A 16,074-nucleotide genomic window follows, 5' to 3' on the forward strand; every position below is an offset into this window, starting at 1 on the left:
TGCACAAAGATTCCTCCGGACTGAATTCAGCATTGTGTCTGAAGATTATCTGCTTTGACTAAGTGGAAGAGAATGAAGAGCAGATGTCAGGGGACTTAGCCGCTCCTTCTGACACTAGTCAGTGGCTTTAGAGGGCGTTTGCAGGGCGTTAATGTTAATTAGCTTCACAAAGGGTTTTTCTTTGTTTGTTTGTTTTTTTACATTCACCGTTACATTGGAATTTAAATATTTTGGGGGCTATGGTTTTAAAACCTTAATAATAAACAATACGAGTAGTTTGAAATGAAGGAAAGCATATCATCAACATGACAGGCAATTTTTGTTCCCTGTTTCAGTCACATAAATATTCATGTGAACTGTAATGTGTAAAGGTACAGAGGTCATCAGAAGATCACTTACCCTGCTTTAACTTACGTAGAGGAAAATGAAAAGTGCATTTCATTTATTCAATTTTATTCATTTATCTTTTTAAAGAAATATAACTAGTGCAATTTGTCACAAAGCCTTTGACCAATCTTGGACCAGAGTAGGAGAGCGGTCGGTCCGTTCAAGGCTCAAACAGAGCCAGGCTTCTTCTGTTTTTGAAAAAGGGAATGTGGATTTTCTTCAGTTAGCTTGTGAAGTAGCTGGGTTCTTGGGAGATTCCCTAGGTCCTGATCACGCGCGTTTCTTTCCCATCTCCAAGCCGGAATGTGAACGTCTGAAACAGTCGCGTAGTTGCAGCTGCGGGAGGGTTTGGGTGGGACAGCAATCAGTAATGGCTGACTGGTTTTGTTTGGTTCTGCTTTGTTCTTCCAATTTGGCTAAAGTTTCTTTGAGACTTTGATCGACATGGCCTTCATCAGATCAGCTGCTAAGTATTTTTTGGAAGAGCTTTCCCCTTTTTCCAAGTAGTTTCTAACTTCCTAGATGGATCTGGGCAGGAAACCGTCACAAAGGGAGCAAACAGTCGGATCAGAGAGGAAAATTAAAGTTGCACAATACAATAAATACATTTATAATTGGACTTCTAGGAAAATAAATATCTGAAAACAATCCAGACTGAGCTACAGACAGCTGTAGAGCAAATCAGTCCACCAATCATCTCCTCTAAACAGACACAAGAGAGGGTTTGGACATCAAATCAGAGAAAAACACACAACTGGAGCCAAATCAACATGTTAAAAATAATCTCTAAAACAAATGTCCTCATTAAATGTTGCCAGCAGAGGTGATTTTTATGCAGGTGATTTACAGATGGGACCCCTCTTGGGACCTGAGCTCGTTGAGTTACAAGTGTTCGGAGGGACGGTACAAGCTGCTATCAAGAACCAGACGGAGCCCTCTGGCAGCGAATCCGTGAGGTTCCCAGCATGCTGCTCTACGTTATGACCCCTTGTGCTGTTGGTGTGTGTATTCATCTAAAACTGGCAGCACTTCAACGCACCACGTGTCCGACTGTGAAAACGGCGGACATGAATTTGTCTCTCTGCGTGGCTGCATGAAAACAAAAAGAACCAACGAAGGCCCCGTGGAGCCTCATCACGAGCTCCGGTTACAGGTGCAAGTCTGGGATGAGTCTGACGTAGATCTAGTCCATTAACAAGGGGATTAGTTTGAAAAGTGAAGCTATGTCAGGTATATAGTTTGGTAGGTGATAAATGAAGCCTTGGAGGGGCTGAGTTTACGTGTTGGGGGCAGAGGTGTCTTCAGTATTCACATTCATTACTCAGGTAGAAGTATAGATACTAGAGTTTAAAAATACTCCTGTAGAAGTTGAAGTATCAACTCAAGTTTTTTACTCAAGTAAAAGTAAAAAAGTACTGGTTTCAAAACTACTTAAAGTGTAAAAGTAAAAGTAATGTAAGGGGGAAAAAAGCCATTAAGGACAAAAGCCATTGAAAATGAATGCATCTTAGTATAATGCAAATATATTAAAGAACCATATATGTGTACTATTGAGCATTAACATGTGTTTCAGAGAGCAGGAGATATGATGACTAGTTGCCTATAAGTATTGTAATGGTGCAAAAAGTCAAACTTCAGAGGCATGTTATCATTTATCCTAACCTTTATTGGAATGTACATCCAAGTTTAGTTGCAGGAATCTGAGGGAACGGATGTAAGAACAAAACTGGACAAGAACATCTGAAACAACCACAACCAAATTCACTCTATCCGGATGGAGCAATTTAACTGGATAGTTTTTTTAAAGGCCGAAATGAAATAGAGTAACGAGGCTGTTTTTAAAATGTAAGGAGTAAAAAGTACAGATAATTGCGTAAAAATGTAAAGTAAAAGTAAAATGTCTTCTGAAAAATAATTACTCCAGTGAAGTATAGATAACCAAAATTTCTACTTAAGTAAGGTAACGAAGTATTTGTACTTTGTTACTTGACACCTCTGGTCGTGGGTTTAGATCCGCAAGACCAACGCTGCACCTGACTTCTGACTCCCCTTTCAAGAATCAGGGTTGTTTACAGACACTTTGGAGCTGCCGGAGAGGACAGACAGATGGTTAGCAGGGCTGCTGTCAAACGATATTACCATGTACACCTCAAGAGAGAAGTGAGTCTGTGGCACAGGACGGGGGTGAAGGGTGAAACAGAGCAGGTAAACTGGGGAGGGAACTCCCTGTCGCTTCGCTCAACGTTTATGCAGACTGTAGCCGTGAAAAAGGAATTACATCCAATATGTTGGATTAACACCCCAAAGAATAGATTTAAAAAAAATAAATAAATCCAAATGTTACAAATGTCTCACGGTTAATGTTGAAAATTGCCAGACATATCTTTAAAAAAAGCTGTTTGTGCCATATAAATGAAACACACGTGATGGGGCTGTGGGAGGAGACACCGCTGCAAGGCCTCAGTCTGTCTCGTCACATGTCTCCCATTCAGTGAGTGTGTGGCAGAACAGTTTGCATGCATACCAGTGAGAGGCACGCTGATATGTGTGTGCATGTGTGATAAAACACCATTTACATTCTTCATTTGTAAAGAATTGAATCAGGCTATTTCAGTTTGCTCCGAGCGCAGCTGTAATTTGCAGCCGTTCTGCTGTAAGGACCGGTAATTATGGCTTTTAGAGTCTCCTAAAACAACTCAGACTGCTTCAACTAGGACAGCTGTGCATCCGAGCTTCAAACACATGTAAATGTACGTGTTGCTGCCAATTAAACCACTGCATTTTCCAACCAGAGATTTCATTACCGGGGCATGACACACTTATCGACAGTAATGAATCATATGGTTACGATGTAGGCCATGGAAATCTGCATTATGTTATTTTTCTTGACATGTCATCATCTGCATTTAAGGAAGTTTAAAGGGAAAGTTGAGCATAAAATCAATTTCTCTGTGTGTCCAAATGGTTGTGTTTTTTTTTTATTCTGAATCTCTACTTCCACACTGACACTCTATTTGCTGATAATCGCAGACGCATACCTCAGAGTTAATCTTTTCTCCGGACACAGACTTCCCTCCCATGCTATAAAAAGCCAGTATGCTTCTAAAAGTTACTCAAGATATGATTGAACTTGTTTTGATGACCTAAAATGAAGTTCAGCGCATGAAAACCAAAGGTTTTGTCATCAGTACGGGGAAATGGTTGCAGGATCTGGAGCACATCTCTGCTCAGGTACAGATGTGAATAATGGTCAGAGAACAATGAAACTCCTTCCTCATGGCAGTAATTTCAACAGTGTCTCCTGGAAGTGCAGTAAAAGCACCAAAGTGCTTGTGGTTCTAATAGGGGAAACAACTGGAATCACCTACACAACCCAGATTATCTCCCCAGCAACCGCATCCTCGGCCAGAGAAGCACATGTAAGCAATTTGTGGGAGCCCTCTCTGCAGCGATTTGCCTGTACTTAAACATGGAAACCCCACCCCATCCACACACACTCTTGGGTGTGGCATTAATGAAGAAACAGACTAATATCAGTAATGATGATGAAAAGGAAGCTCATTGCAGCCACATTCAGGGATTCTTCAACAGTCAAGTCCACATTTCCCGAACAGACCATCAGCAGTGGAACATAACGGAGCTCACATGTTTATGCAGCTGGTTTTGTCGCTTTACAGTCGACTAAATGAGGAGCATTTTCTTCAAGGGTTACCCACGTGTGTCAGAATAAATATGAGAACTGGAGCACACACAACTTGAAAGCAGAGATGAAATAAACATGTCAACGGGCCAGTTATGTCCACAGCGTTAGCGCTTCAGTTTCCTGGGTGAATCTAATCAACAGATCTGCATTCACGCACCTTGATCCAAATACAGCAAGTCTGGTGTGTGTGAGGGATTATGGGGGGCTCGCGACAAATGGCTTAATTCATCGGCAAAAACACAGAAAAAGTAACATGTATGTAGGCAGATCAAGTTTCTTGAATTTTGCAGGTGAATTAGCTGCCTTGAAGCAGATTTTAGCTGGTTCCCTTTTGTCCATTTTTATATTATCATCATCATCCAGGAGTACATACGTTCTTGCCCTCCCCCGTTTAATTAGCCCTGGAAGGCTAAAGAAGATAAATCATGAAAATTATTTATCTTTATCATTTGTCTTGGGACTGCTAACCAGATATTTAGTAGGCCACCCCCAGTAAATGTTCTAACTGTCTTTGTGGATATTTACGCTACAAATGATCTGATTCATAACCACAATACTGAAAGAAACTGCTGCTCCAAACAACAGCTATAATTTAGCAGCAGTGCTCTTATCCAGCCGTGATAACAGGGCAAGGACGTGCAACGCCACTGCATTGTAATTACTGATGAAAACCACCGAATTTACAGATCAACTAGGGAGCAACGACTGCATTAAATATAGTTCAGGTTAAGTCAAGACTATAAAAGGAGCTACAATTGAGTCTAATGGACAATCTAGCTGGGGGCAGCATCAACATTTAGCATGGACTGTTTCTACCACATTTAGCATCTCATTCTTGTATAAAAGACTAAAAGTAGAGCTCGGGCAAACAGGAATGTAATTAGTTTAGCAAGTAAAAGACTTTAGGGTCATTTGGTACAGTCCTGTCACCTCAACTACAACTCTTCCCCAGGATTAAAAAAAAAAAAAAAAATGTTGCAGCTAGTTCACAAGCATGGAAAAATAAAATGAAAGATTATTGCATAAGTCACCACAGGTTGAAAAATACCATTAAAAAAAAAGTTTCAGTTACTGATTCTCAAGACCTTTATTTGTTATTTTTAAAAGGGAAGTTTTCAACCCGTGGTGACTGATGCAATAATCTAGAACTCAAGTGTCATCCGTTTCCAGGCCAACAGACCCATGTGTTTGAGTGCGGCTCCCTCCATCACTGTCCAACAACCCGGAGGAGGATCCGTCTCATCAACCGCTACACCACATTGTCATTCATTTATGCAGATTGAAAAAGAAACTGTTTTGCACTCTGCGCCATGTGTTGTCCCTCTCCAGAGAGAAACGCCAGCTAATGATGCCAAAACTCACAGAAATACTCCTTTATTCCAAAAAACAGGACCAGGTCAGCCAAATAACACATGCATAAGCTGTTTTTTTGTTGTTCTATCTCTACATTATATATTTAATACATAGATGATTCTATCCATACAAAATATAAAAATATGTGAGGCCTCATTTACAACTGTATTTACACAACTTCCTTAACTTAAGTGAAATTAATTCATTTATCTATGTACAGATTAAGAACTGAATTTAATATTCCAATATATTCTATGTAAATCACATTGCATGACGACGTAAAACTGTACCACACCGACTGTGCTGTACACTTGGGAGATGCATGAAAACAAAAATCTAGAGTTGTGATTTGATAGAACTGCACATGTAACAATTGCCTTAACACTCAGGAGATATTAGAAAACACTAAAAAGAGCAAACGTGCAAACACTGTTGTTTTTTCCACTGTTTACTGACTGAAATTCATCACTGACTTCCAACTACATGATAAAACACTCAACACTGATATTTTTTTTTGTTCCGGATGAAGGATGTTAGTGTACACAATCTCAACTTATTGCAACTGACTGTGGCAAAATGTCCAGACGTTATGAGATGATGCAGTTCTTGCTTTTCCTGCGTTTGTGGGTGTGCAACTGCCCACCGCGGCTGGGGCCTCCCACGCCGGTGGTGTTGTACTTATGGACAAGCTCCTGGTTGCTGAGGTAGCGCAGCTGGATTGGTCTGGGAATGGGCTCCCCCAGGAAGTAACCCTCGTCCTCTGAATCGGAGGATGAAGAGCAGGTGGAGCACCAGTCATCGTCATAGTCATCCCAGGGATACTGGCTCAAACCAGCGCGCCTGCCGGCTCCGGGGTTCTGCAGAGTCAGGTCTGACGTGGTCCTGGGGCACTGCCTAAAGAGTTGGGGCTGGTATCTCGCCCCTCCTCCGAGTCCAAACTGGTCCCTGGCATTCCTCGGTGGCGGGAAACGATCGTAATCCTCTCGGACGCGTTGTTGCGGTCTCTCTTGAGGTCTCGCCCTCCGATCCGCCACTAAATTGAGAGCGTTTTCCGACCGTGATCTCCTTGATCTCCGGGGGCGGTGATGGTGGTGTCGACGCCTCTGCGGAGTCTCTTCTGGAGCTTCCGGTCTGATGCCCGGTCCCCTTCCTGCACCGCCGGCCACTCGGCGCTCAGTAATGGGTGGCAAACGTGCAGCGTTAGCACTGCTGACCGCACTGATCCTGTCTTCCTCCTGGTAGTTGAAGCCAGGTGATAAATGAGTCATCCCCACACCCTTAGTCATACCAGGAGGTTCACAAAACTGCACCTGGTACTGCGATGACCTGGGGGGGTTCACTTCCATGTAGGACTGAGCGCCGGAGAGACTCTGAATAGACTCAGAGCTCTGAAACTGCACGGAGGAGTTGAGTGTATCCATGTTGCTTTTCTCTGACACGTTCATTCCAGAGTCTTTGCTCAGATCTGGCAGGGAGAAGCGAGAGAGGTGCTCCTGATGCTTCTCTCCACCGTCCGCCGAGTTGCCTGTGAGGAAAAAAGAGTTGCAGAAAAGTGTCAACTCTACCTTTAAATCAGTCATCACAGTTAAAAGGAAATATTCAACACCAACATGCTCAAATATGTAAAACCTAGGGGTGTAACAATATATCGTGCCACGAAATTTCGCGATACAAAAACGTCACGATACGTGTCGGGGAGGTGACAAAGTGTATCGCAATATTGGGTTATTAATATCAATCTATTGTGTTGACTAGTAACGCGCATCCGACCGCGACCGCGCGGACCAAAATCTTACTCCGCTCAGAAGAAACTAGTCCCGTTTTGCGGTCCCGATCACGGGACTCTTGGGGGTTTTGAGCTCTGAACTTTTACTTATGTAAGTCTGGTGTAGAGTTAAGCCTTACTTTATTAAATTAAACCTTTTTGGGGTGGTGAGTAGGATAAACACGGGGACAACTTCTGCTGAGTTCCAGTGTACTTTAATGTCCCTCAACAGTGTAGGATTTTAGAACATCAACACAGCACCTAGTGCCGTACTGTGGCGTATCACTCCGCCCAATCTAAAACAGACTAATCACTACAGATAAACTGACTAGTGTCATTATAGTCCCTGATTTACATCAGAATATAAAGAATATATTTATAAAATAATGAAAGCTGAATTACCAAAATAACCTTCTTAACAAAAATAAATCTCCTCTTACACTTATAAGGTGAGCATGAATCAATCTGTTTTATGATGTAAAATTATATGTAATTATTTACTTTTATTTATTTATTTAATTTCAGTTGTTAAATTTCTGGAAAAGAAAAAAGTCAAATCATACATGAGAGAAACTATTCAGTTTGTGACAAAATATTTGTACTTGTATGAAACTGAAGATCATAATGCAAACCTGACATTTACTTTTAGTTCAGTTTGTGGAAAATGGTTGGCCTGGCTTTCTCTTTAAAACTTAAACAGTTATAAAGCATTACAAACTGTAACAATAGGACAAACACACAGCATTGTTTTGTATTATGTGTCTTTCAAATAAAATACCATTTTTTCCAGTCATATGTTCCTCATTCAAAGTTGTTAAAAAAATACTGCTATAATATCGTATCGTATCGTTTTCGTGACCTCAATATCGTGTATCGTACCGTATCGTGAGATTAGTGTATCGTTACACCCCTAGTAAAACCCCATGTCTGCTTTTGCCCGCTCTCTCCCGCCTGACCCACCTGTAGCGTTGGACAGAGCCAGGGACTCCATGGATCCTCGCGGGGTCTGCGCCAAAGGAGTCAGCTGCTCTGTGAAGTTAAGTGCATTGATGGGGTTCCTGCTCCTCGCCACTTGGCCAGCCGTTGGTTGCCCTGCATCTCTGTCCTTCTGAAAGCCGTGGAAACTAATCGACCGCTTGTCTGAGGAGAAGCCGTTGTAGTTCTGAGAGGAATGGGAAATCTCACTGAAGCTCTTCTGGGTCCTCAGTTTGGGGGGGTAGTACTCCTCCGGGGCGACCTGTTGGAACCACGCCTCGCTCAGAGAGTGGCCCTTCATGGCCGAGATGGGCGGCCGCTTCAGTCCTCCTTTCTCCTTGACCTTGTGATCCTGCTGCTTGTTGTTCTGTCCGGAGCAGGTGGAATTGTAGGCACTCCTGACGTTGCACTGGCTGAGGAGCTGGAGAGCGGTGGGGTTGGCGGGCGGGGCGGGTTGGGATTCGTAACGGTAGCCGTCGGCCGCCTGCTCCTGGCGTTGCCAGGACGGCGGCTCGCGGGTCAAACTGGCGGTTTGGCTGGACAAACTCAGGAGATCCATTTGTAAAGACAGGGGGTCCACCTCCCCGGAAAACCTCTCCGTCTGCACCCCGCCCGCTCCCGCCGCGCTCTTTGTCGTCTTGGAGCTGCGTCTGGACTCTCTGGTGGAGCGGGCGCTTTGGAAGGCCGAATCAGAGGAATCGGAGCCGTTGGGCTCCTCGCCCAGACTGCAGGAGCGCGAGCAGAAGATCTGACCCTGCTTGGGCAGAAAGGGCCGGCCGAGCAGAGAGCGCTTACAGCGGGCGCAGCAGAAGCAGCCCTCCGTAGCATGCCAGTGCTGCCCGTCGTACGTCATCTGGCCTTGATCGATGCCTACAGGAGAAACAAACACATCAATCCGTAAGTCTTTAAGCAAAATGACAGATTGTGGGACAATATTCAGTTAAAATACAAAGCTGATGTCTTTATCAGTGGGCTCAGAACTGGTAGCATGAAACGTTATTGAAAAATCCTGTCTCATAAGACAAAAACACATTTAGAGAGGGGCATACTGTTAAAAGAAATCCGAGCTGGATGCAGAAATATAACCGCTGCAGGGCAAACTCCTTATAGTGCTTGCCCAGCACTGCATAAACACTTTGAGAATGTTTCCAGTTGTAGTGGGGGAGAAAACAAGTCACTTCCTAATGGCTGCCATCTGGTTTGAGAGGCTTTCTGCTGCTTCCAAGTTAGCATCAGTTTTTTCTCTCTTTTAAATTCAAATACTGTTCTGAAGTCTGTTTGACATGATTACACATCGATTTTGTTGAGAGAAAATCAGCCCGAATCTCACCACGACATCTTGTTATTGAATCAAAGACATATTGATGCATATTTTATCGTATGAAAGCAGAAACATATATTAGTTTCTTCTCTTAGCAGGGATTTCTCTATAACCACAAACTGAGACGCTTAAAAATAACAGTACAAGCTCGGGAGGTTGAAAAGTGTCTTGACGAAGCCGAGCATTTGGCCCAGACTGGCGTCGAGCTGCACGATGCATACCGTACATATCGTCTTTTCACGGTAAACTGAGGTCGGCCTCAAATGCCTGACTCCGGATGACACAACTCTTGTTCTAAAGTGCTGAGAAGCAGGCCAGAAACAGCATACCGATGTGCTCCCCGCAGGAGTCGCAGTACTCGGCGTACAGGGACTCGAAGCAGGAGCAGCAGTAGGGCCGGCCCTCCTTCATGATGTAACGCTGGCCCCCCAGCGTCGTCTCGCACTCAAAACAGCAGAAGTGCTTCATGTGCCAGTGACGACCCTCCGCCTCGGTGCACTCGTCCGCAAAGATGATCTAAAGACCGGAAAGACGAGAAAGTATCAATTATCACAGGCCCCACAGTCGGGCTATTATTCAGGGCTTAATGACAGGACAAAGACCGTTCTTCAGTTTAAAACCCTGACATCATCCTCTTTGTGTCTTACTTGCGTGGGATGCTAATGTGAGTGGGCGCTTGGTGAAATCTTGGTGGTACAATTTGCTTTTGAAGTGAGCTGGTGTTAAACCAGCCACTTACAGAGCGTCTCGTTTCCCACTTGCACAGAAAGAGTCTGTGTTAATGGCTGGAAGACCCGGCTTTTGAAAGCTGACCCCATTAAATCAGAAAACCCATGAGCATCACATGACAGCTGTTCGGCATGTATGTGGGCATGTGTCGGTGCATGCCTCCAGTGTGTAAATGCAATATAAATAGCGCTACTGACACGGTTACCAGGGTTTTCTATTAATACACGGTCATTCTGTGAGCAGGCGTGCCGTGTCTGGATGGGGCTACCTCGTCGCAGGCCGTGCAGCGTGGCTTCAGCCTCTCGGCGTGGTGCCGGCCACAGTAGATCTTCCCCTCCTGGTGGAAGTAGATGAGGTCCACCAGGAGCTCCTTGCACATGCTGCACACGAAGCAGGCCGGGTGCCAGCACACGCCGTGGCCAGCTCGGGACGCGAACACGGCAATGTCGCCGCCATTGATCTGGCCGCCACACTAGAAAAAAAACAGAAGGAAAAAAAAAATGATTCTACGTTTTAAATGTCTGAACTTGAAGCTCCACACGAGATGTTCTGTTGAAAGATCACAATCAGGAACCACGAAGGAGTGCTGGAACACCTGGAAAGTTTAGCTTGCCTTCTTTTGTTAAACGTAGATACAGTCGGATGAAAAGATTTGAGCTGTTCTCAAAAACCCTCATGACTCGAACTTCTTAGAGCACATTTACTTCATTCTTGGCTAAATTCACACACACTAGTCCATGACAAAGGCTTTTGGTCTTTTAGGTTAAATATCAAAATATTAGAAGCTAAAAATCATCGTTATGTGAAGGTTCGACCAGTTTTAGAGATTTTTCAGAGTTCACTTGTTTTCTTGCCGATATGTAAACCTTTTCTCCTGAAGAGTCGTCTCACTCAGAACTGCTCCAATCCTGATTCCCCGTCCCCGAGACCAGACTGTGTTCACAGGCAGGGACGACGCGAGTGTGGTGATGCCTTTTACCCGGATTAGTTGTGACTATAGATGGAGCCACAGTGGTCGGAGTGGGGCAGTCTTTGTCTGATCTGGCCGGTACCTGAACCGGATGACTGAAGCTGGGGATGGGCTCTGAAAAGGGCTTGATAATAAACCAGCTCGGCAAGACGCATTGCGTCTCAGGACAGACAAAAGTTCTGCCACAGCAAATACTTCAGCTCTACTTAAATTGAAAAGTTGCACATTTCATCAAAATCTCCTTTTGTAAAGTACTTAGTAACTTCATTTGTCTAGTAAATGATAATGGGTTGATGGAATTATGGTGGAGGACAGGAACATTTTAGTGATATACTTGATTAAAAGTCATTAGATACAGTTTATTGCATCTGTCCTCTTATTTTCCCCTAATCATACAATAATCACCGCTTACAGATTACATTTTGTAAACTTGATTCTCCAGCTTCTTTTACCCTCTGACCTCTCCAGTTTATTAGGGTGCACTTTTACGCTGCAACCTCTACTCCGACCATCAGGCACCAGCGCTTAAATCTTTCTCCAGTTTGGACCGGCGGAGGCTCCGGTGCTGCTGAATGGTGTAAATATGTCAGTAATGTTCCTGTGGGTCCTGTGTCGCAGATGTAACGACCATGTCCTCGTACTTGGGGCTTGGTTTTCACCACGATGCATACTTTAAACTGTGGCACCTTAAAAAAGCAGGCATGAGCTTTAATAATGTCCAATGATGGGCACGCGTCCATGTGCATAAGTATGTGTATGTACGTATATATATATATATATATATATATATATATATATATATATATATATATATATATATATATATATATATATATATATATATATATATATATATATATATATATATATATATATATATATATATATATATAAATAAATGCATACATATACACACGCATGCATATACACACACACGCACACACACACTGAAACTAATATACGTTTCTGCTTTCATACGATCAAATATGCAACATTATGGCCCAATCCCAATTCTCCTTCACTCGCCCTTCTTTTCTCCACTCGCACTTCTTTTCTTCCCTAAGCCCTAAAAAAGAAGGGGGAGATTTTAGGGCACTTGAGATCTAGGGCACTTGGCCCAGGTGCCTGTCCCAATTCTCCCCCTACCCCTCGTTTTCATCCCTTCCCTGATCAGGAAGCTGAGAGCCAAAAGCTGTTTTAATTTCAGCTGTAGCGCTGTTAATATGGCACTTTATTAAGTTTTAATATTTTTCAGGTATAATGGTAACCTTAAGATCCCCAACCGGGGCTCAGTTTATCCAAATAACGCCTGTTAAGAAATTTGACCCGATGTTTTCGGAGATGAGAAGAGCCGCCGGCCCCGGGGAGCAGCCTCAGCTCACAGCCCGAGAACAGACGTGTCCGTCGGGTCAGGCTGCTCCGTCAGCCCCGGGAGAGACACTCTCTCCCGGGACGCAGCTCTGTTGAGAATCACGCCGGCTGAAATAAATCATTTAGGAAGATGTTGGTTCAATAGATTAAATCTAACAGTTGTAGCTACGCCTGTTAAGAAATTTGCTCCGAAATTTAGAGATTTCTGTCTGCCGGGTCCGGAGCTTGGGTCCGCGTTAAATCGACGCAGAGCCTACGGCGTAGGTTGCGTAACCTCCGCCGTAGGATCGGCGTTGGTGTAACGCGGAACCATAAATCCCTTTATTCTGGCGTGATCTTCCGCAACTTTATCTGAAAGTGTGTAAATTACCCAGATAACAGCTGGATTACTTTGTGGTTTCTGAAGACTATTATATCAGAAACATCCAAAACAAATCTGACGAGTCACAGGATTATTTCTCTCTATTTCTCTGAGACCAGTCTGCCTGTTTGCCTTCGGTCGGCGAGTCAAATCGACGCAGAGCCTCTTTTTTTCATACCCCCTCGCTCGCCAAGTCAGCATCTGAAATCCCTCGATTTGAAGGGGCTATTCTCAGCCCCTAGCCCTCGTTATGCCCCCTCCCCCTAGGTGAAAAGAGGAATTGGGACACCACTACCTTCACGGGAACGCGCAAAAGTTAGGGTTAGGGAAGAAAAGGAGGGCGAGGGGGAGTATTGGGACGCACCCTATGTCTTTGATTCAGTAACAAGATGTCTTGGTGAGATTTGGGCTGATTTCTCTCAACAAAATCGATATGTAATCATGTCAAACTGACTTCAGAACAGTATTTGACTTTAAAAAAGAGAAAAAATTTTAAAGATGTCAAAAAAGAAGAAAAATCCAAGGCACTCTTCTGCAAATATAAAAAGCCTTTATTTAAATTGGCTATTTCATGTAGAAAAGATAAAAAAAAATGGGTTACAAAAATGGGTTAAATTTTAAAGATGGTTTGAAAATTTTCCATTAGCACAATTACAGCTACGAAAACCCCTCAGCACTCCACATTATATCATATTATTATATATCTACTGTATATAAACAGTACAAGGTAAGAAAACCTGTTCACCGTATCCTGTAATAGTGTTAGTGTCTGATGGATGGATGTTTGGTCCAGAACCAGAAAGCTGCAGAAAAACATTCTACTTACTGAGATCATTTCAGGAAAGGTTTAAACATTAAAGTTCATCAATAAGCCACCTCTATCTTTTCTTAAGTTAACACCATTTCAGGAGCTTTATGAAATGTGCGCAACATGCTTTAATTAAAATACTGCTGTGATCCTGTTTGTTTAACCATGTTTTTACATCTCTGTTCTCAGCCGCTGGTTTTAGCTTATAACTCAGACCAGAGTTAATCAAACAAAGAGACGGGGCTGTTTCATGAGAGAATCTTCACTTTGGACACCAAAATAACTGCTCTGAAGGATGGAAAAGGACACTTTATGTCCCCTTTATATTTGGATGAATAAACGCGTCGTGGTGTGTTTGTGTGTGGCTGAGTGGGGGTGTACCGAGACAGAGATGCTGACGTGAGCCTGGATTACACTGGCGGGGTAAAAGGAATAAAATGGGTGCATGTGTGGCAGGAGAAAATGCTGAGCGAGACGCTGGGAGATAGATGAGACGGAGCGTGGCGGAGATGAGGGAGGCCATTTAGCAAACTAGATTTAGGAGCGGAAAGGTGGAGATGGAGTCAAAGGTGCAATCAGGTTATCTAACCGGCATAAAGCCTGCTGCTCCGAGGAGGCTGAGGAACACACACACACACACACTCATGTACTGCATGCGTATCTGTGTGTGTGTTTGCTATCCAGGAGAGAAACAAGTGCTGAAAAGGTGCTATCTGACTGAGGCCCGGCCTTATTATGTAGCTTGTTCTACAAACACTGATGAAAGGCTCGAACCGCAAAGTGTGCAAAGTTGCTTCTGTGGACACCGAGTTCCATAAAGTTACTAAAGGAGTAAAAGTAAGCTATGAATTAGGGATTTGATGGGACAATGAAAACGTCTGCAAAATATCAGAGCTGTCTAACTCCGTCTGCGCTCTCCTAGGTATTATGTAACGCTACGGTTTAGCTCAGACCAACTGTGAGACTGTGGAGTGTGACAACGAGTTTGGCACTAGATCAAGACAGTCCAACTCCTAAAAAGCCAGCGAGCTGTGATACCCCTTTCATGGTGTCACCTGTGGTCCATCACTGTGCAGAGGGGACATCTGAAAGGGAAGCATGTACCAACAGAAGCAGCTACCTGCTCACAGATGGCTCCCGTCATCGTCACGGGGAAGGGCCTGACGCTCCCGCGCCCCAGGTTTTCCCGTTTCCTTTGGTTGCTGAAGAGCTTCAGTTCCCGCTTCTCCTCGTCATCCAGACTGTTGCAGTAGCGGATCTGGACACAGATATCACATCCCATGGTTAACAAAATCTGGTACAGAGGGGCACGCAGCAGCAGCTGGTTATTTTAAGAGACTAACAAGAAAAACGTATGTTTTCATTCATTGCAGGTGATCTCTGGGCTCCCACCATCACCAGTACCACAGGAAGCAGAGCGGGCCCACGGCACGACGGCAGAGGTGTCTTCAGTATTCACATTCATTACTCAGGTAGAAGTATAGATACTAGAGTTTAAAAATACTCCTGTAGAAGTTGAAGTATCAACTCAAGTTTTTTACTCAAGTAAAAGTATAAAAGTACTGGTTTCAAAACTACTTAAAGTATAAAAGTAAAAGTAATGTAAGGGGGGAAAAAGCCATTAAGGACAAAAGCCATTGAAAATGAATGTATCTTAGTATAATATAAATATATTAAAGAACCATATATGTGTACTATTGAGCATTAACATGTGTTTCAGAGAGCAGGAGATATGATGACTAGTTGCCTATAAGTATTGTAATGGTGCAAAAAGTCAAACTTCAGAGGCATGTTATCATTTATCCTAACCTTTATTGGAATGTACATCCAAGTTTAGTTGCAGGAATCTGAGGGAACGGATGTAAGAACAAAACTGGACAAGAACATCTGAAACAACCACAACCAAATTCACTCTATCCGGATGGAGCAATTTAACTGGATAGTTTTTTTTTAAAGGCCGAAATGAAATAGAGTAACAAGGCTGTTTTTAAAATGTAAGGAGTAAAAAGTACAGATAATTGCGTGAAAATGTAAAGTAAAAGTAAAAAGTCGTCTGAAAAATAATTACTCCAGTGAAGTATAGATAACCAAAATTTCTACTTAAGTAAGGTAACGAAGTATTTGTACTTTGTTACTTGACACCTCTGCATGACGGAACCTCTTAGCTCAAAATATTGAGCTTGCAAAACTGATTCGGCCAATGAAGCTAGTCTCTAGTCTCTACTTACAATTTAGGGATTCCCTTTCATAAGAAAATGTGTAAATCACACCTAACAAAACAGCAGCAGCAGCAGATTTATCAGCACATCCAGTGCATCTTCATTATACTGT

At 43.3% G+C, this 16,074-nt stretch overlaps 1 protein-coding gene across 5 annotated transcripts in view; it reads right to left on the reverse strand.

Moving 5' to 3' along the window:
* Nucleotides 1–5,447: 5,447 nt before the first annotated feature.
* Nucleotides 5,448–16,074, reverse strand: part of prickle2b (prickle homolog 2b) — a 125,513-nt gene continuing 114,886 nt past the window's right edge. For all 5 annotated transcript variants that reach the window (XM_061727848.1, XM_061727852.1, XM_061727851.1 and 2 more), the window contains 5 exons: nucleotides 14,864–15,001; nucleotides 10,502–10,705; nucleotides 9,834–10,020; nucleotides 8,169–9,053; nucleotides 5,448–6,968 (listed from right to left, as the gene is read on the reverse strand). In XM_061727848.1, coding sequence (XP_061583832.1) covers nucleotides 6,031–6,968; nucleotides 8,169–9,053; nucleotides 9,834–10,020; nucleotides 10,502–10,705; nucleotides 14,864–15,001 — 2,352 coding nt within the window. In that variant the 3' untranslated portion in view covers nucleotides 5,448–6,030. The remainder of the gene's footprint in view (nucleotides 6,969–8,168; nucleotides 9,054–9,833; nucleotides 10,021–10,501; nucleotides 10,706–14,863; nucleotides 15,002–16,074) is intronic.

This window comes from Cololabis saira, chromosome 8 (genome assembly GCF_033807715.1).
Source record: "Cololabis saira isolate AMF1-May2022 chromosome 8, fColSai1.1, whole genome shotgun sequence".
Classification (NCBI taxonomy): domain Eukaryota; kingdom Metazoa; phylum Chordata; class Actinopteri; order Beloniformes; family Belonidae; genus Cololabis; species Cololabis saira.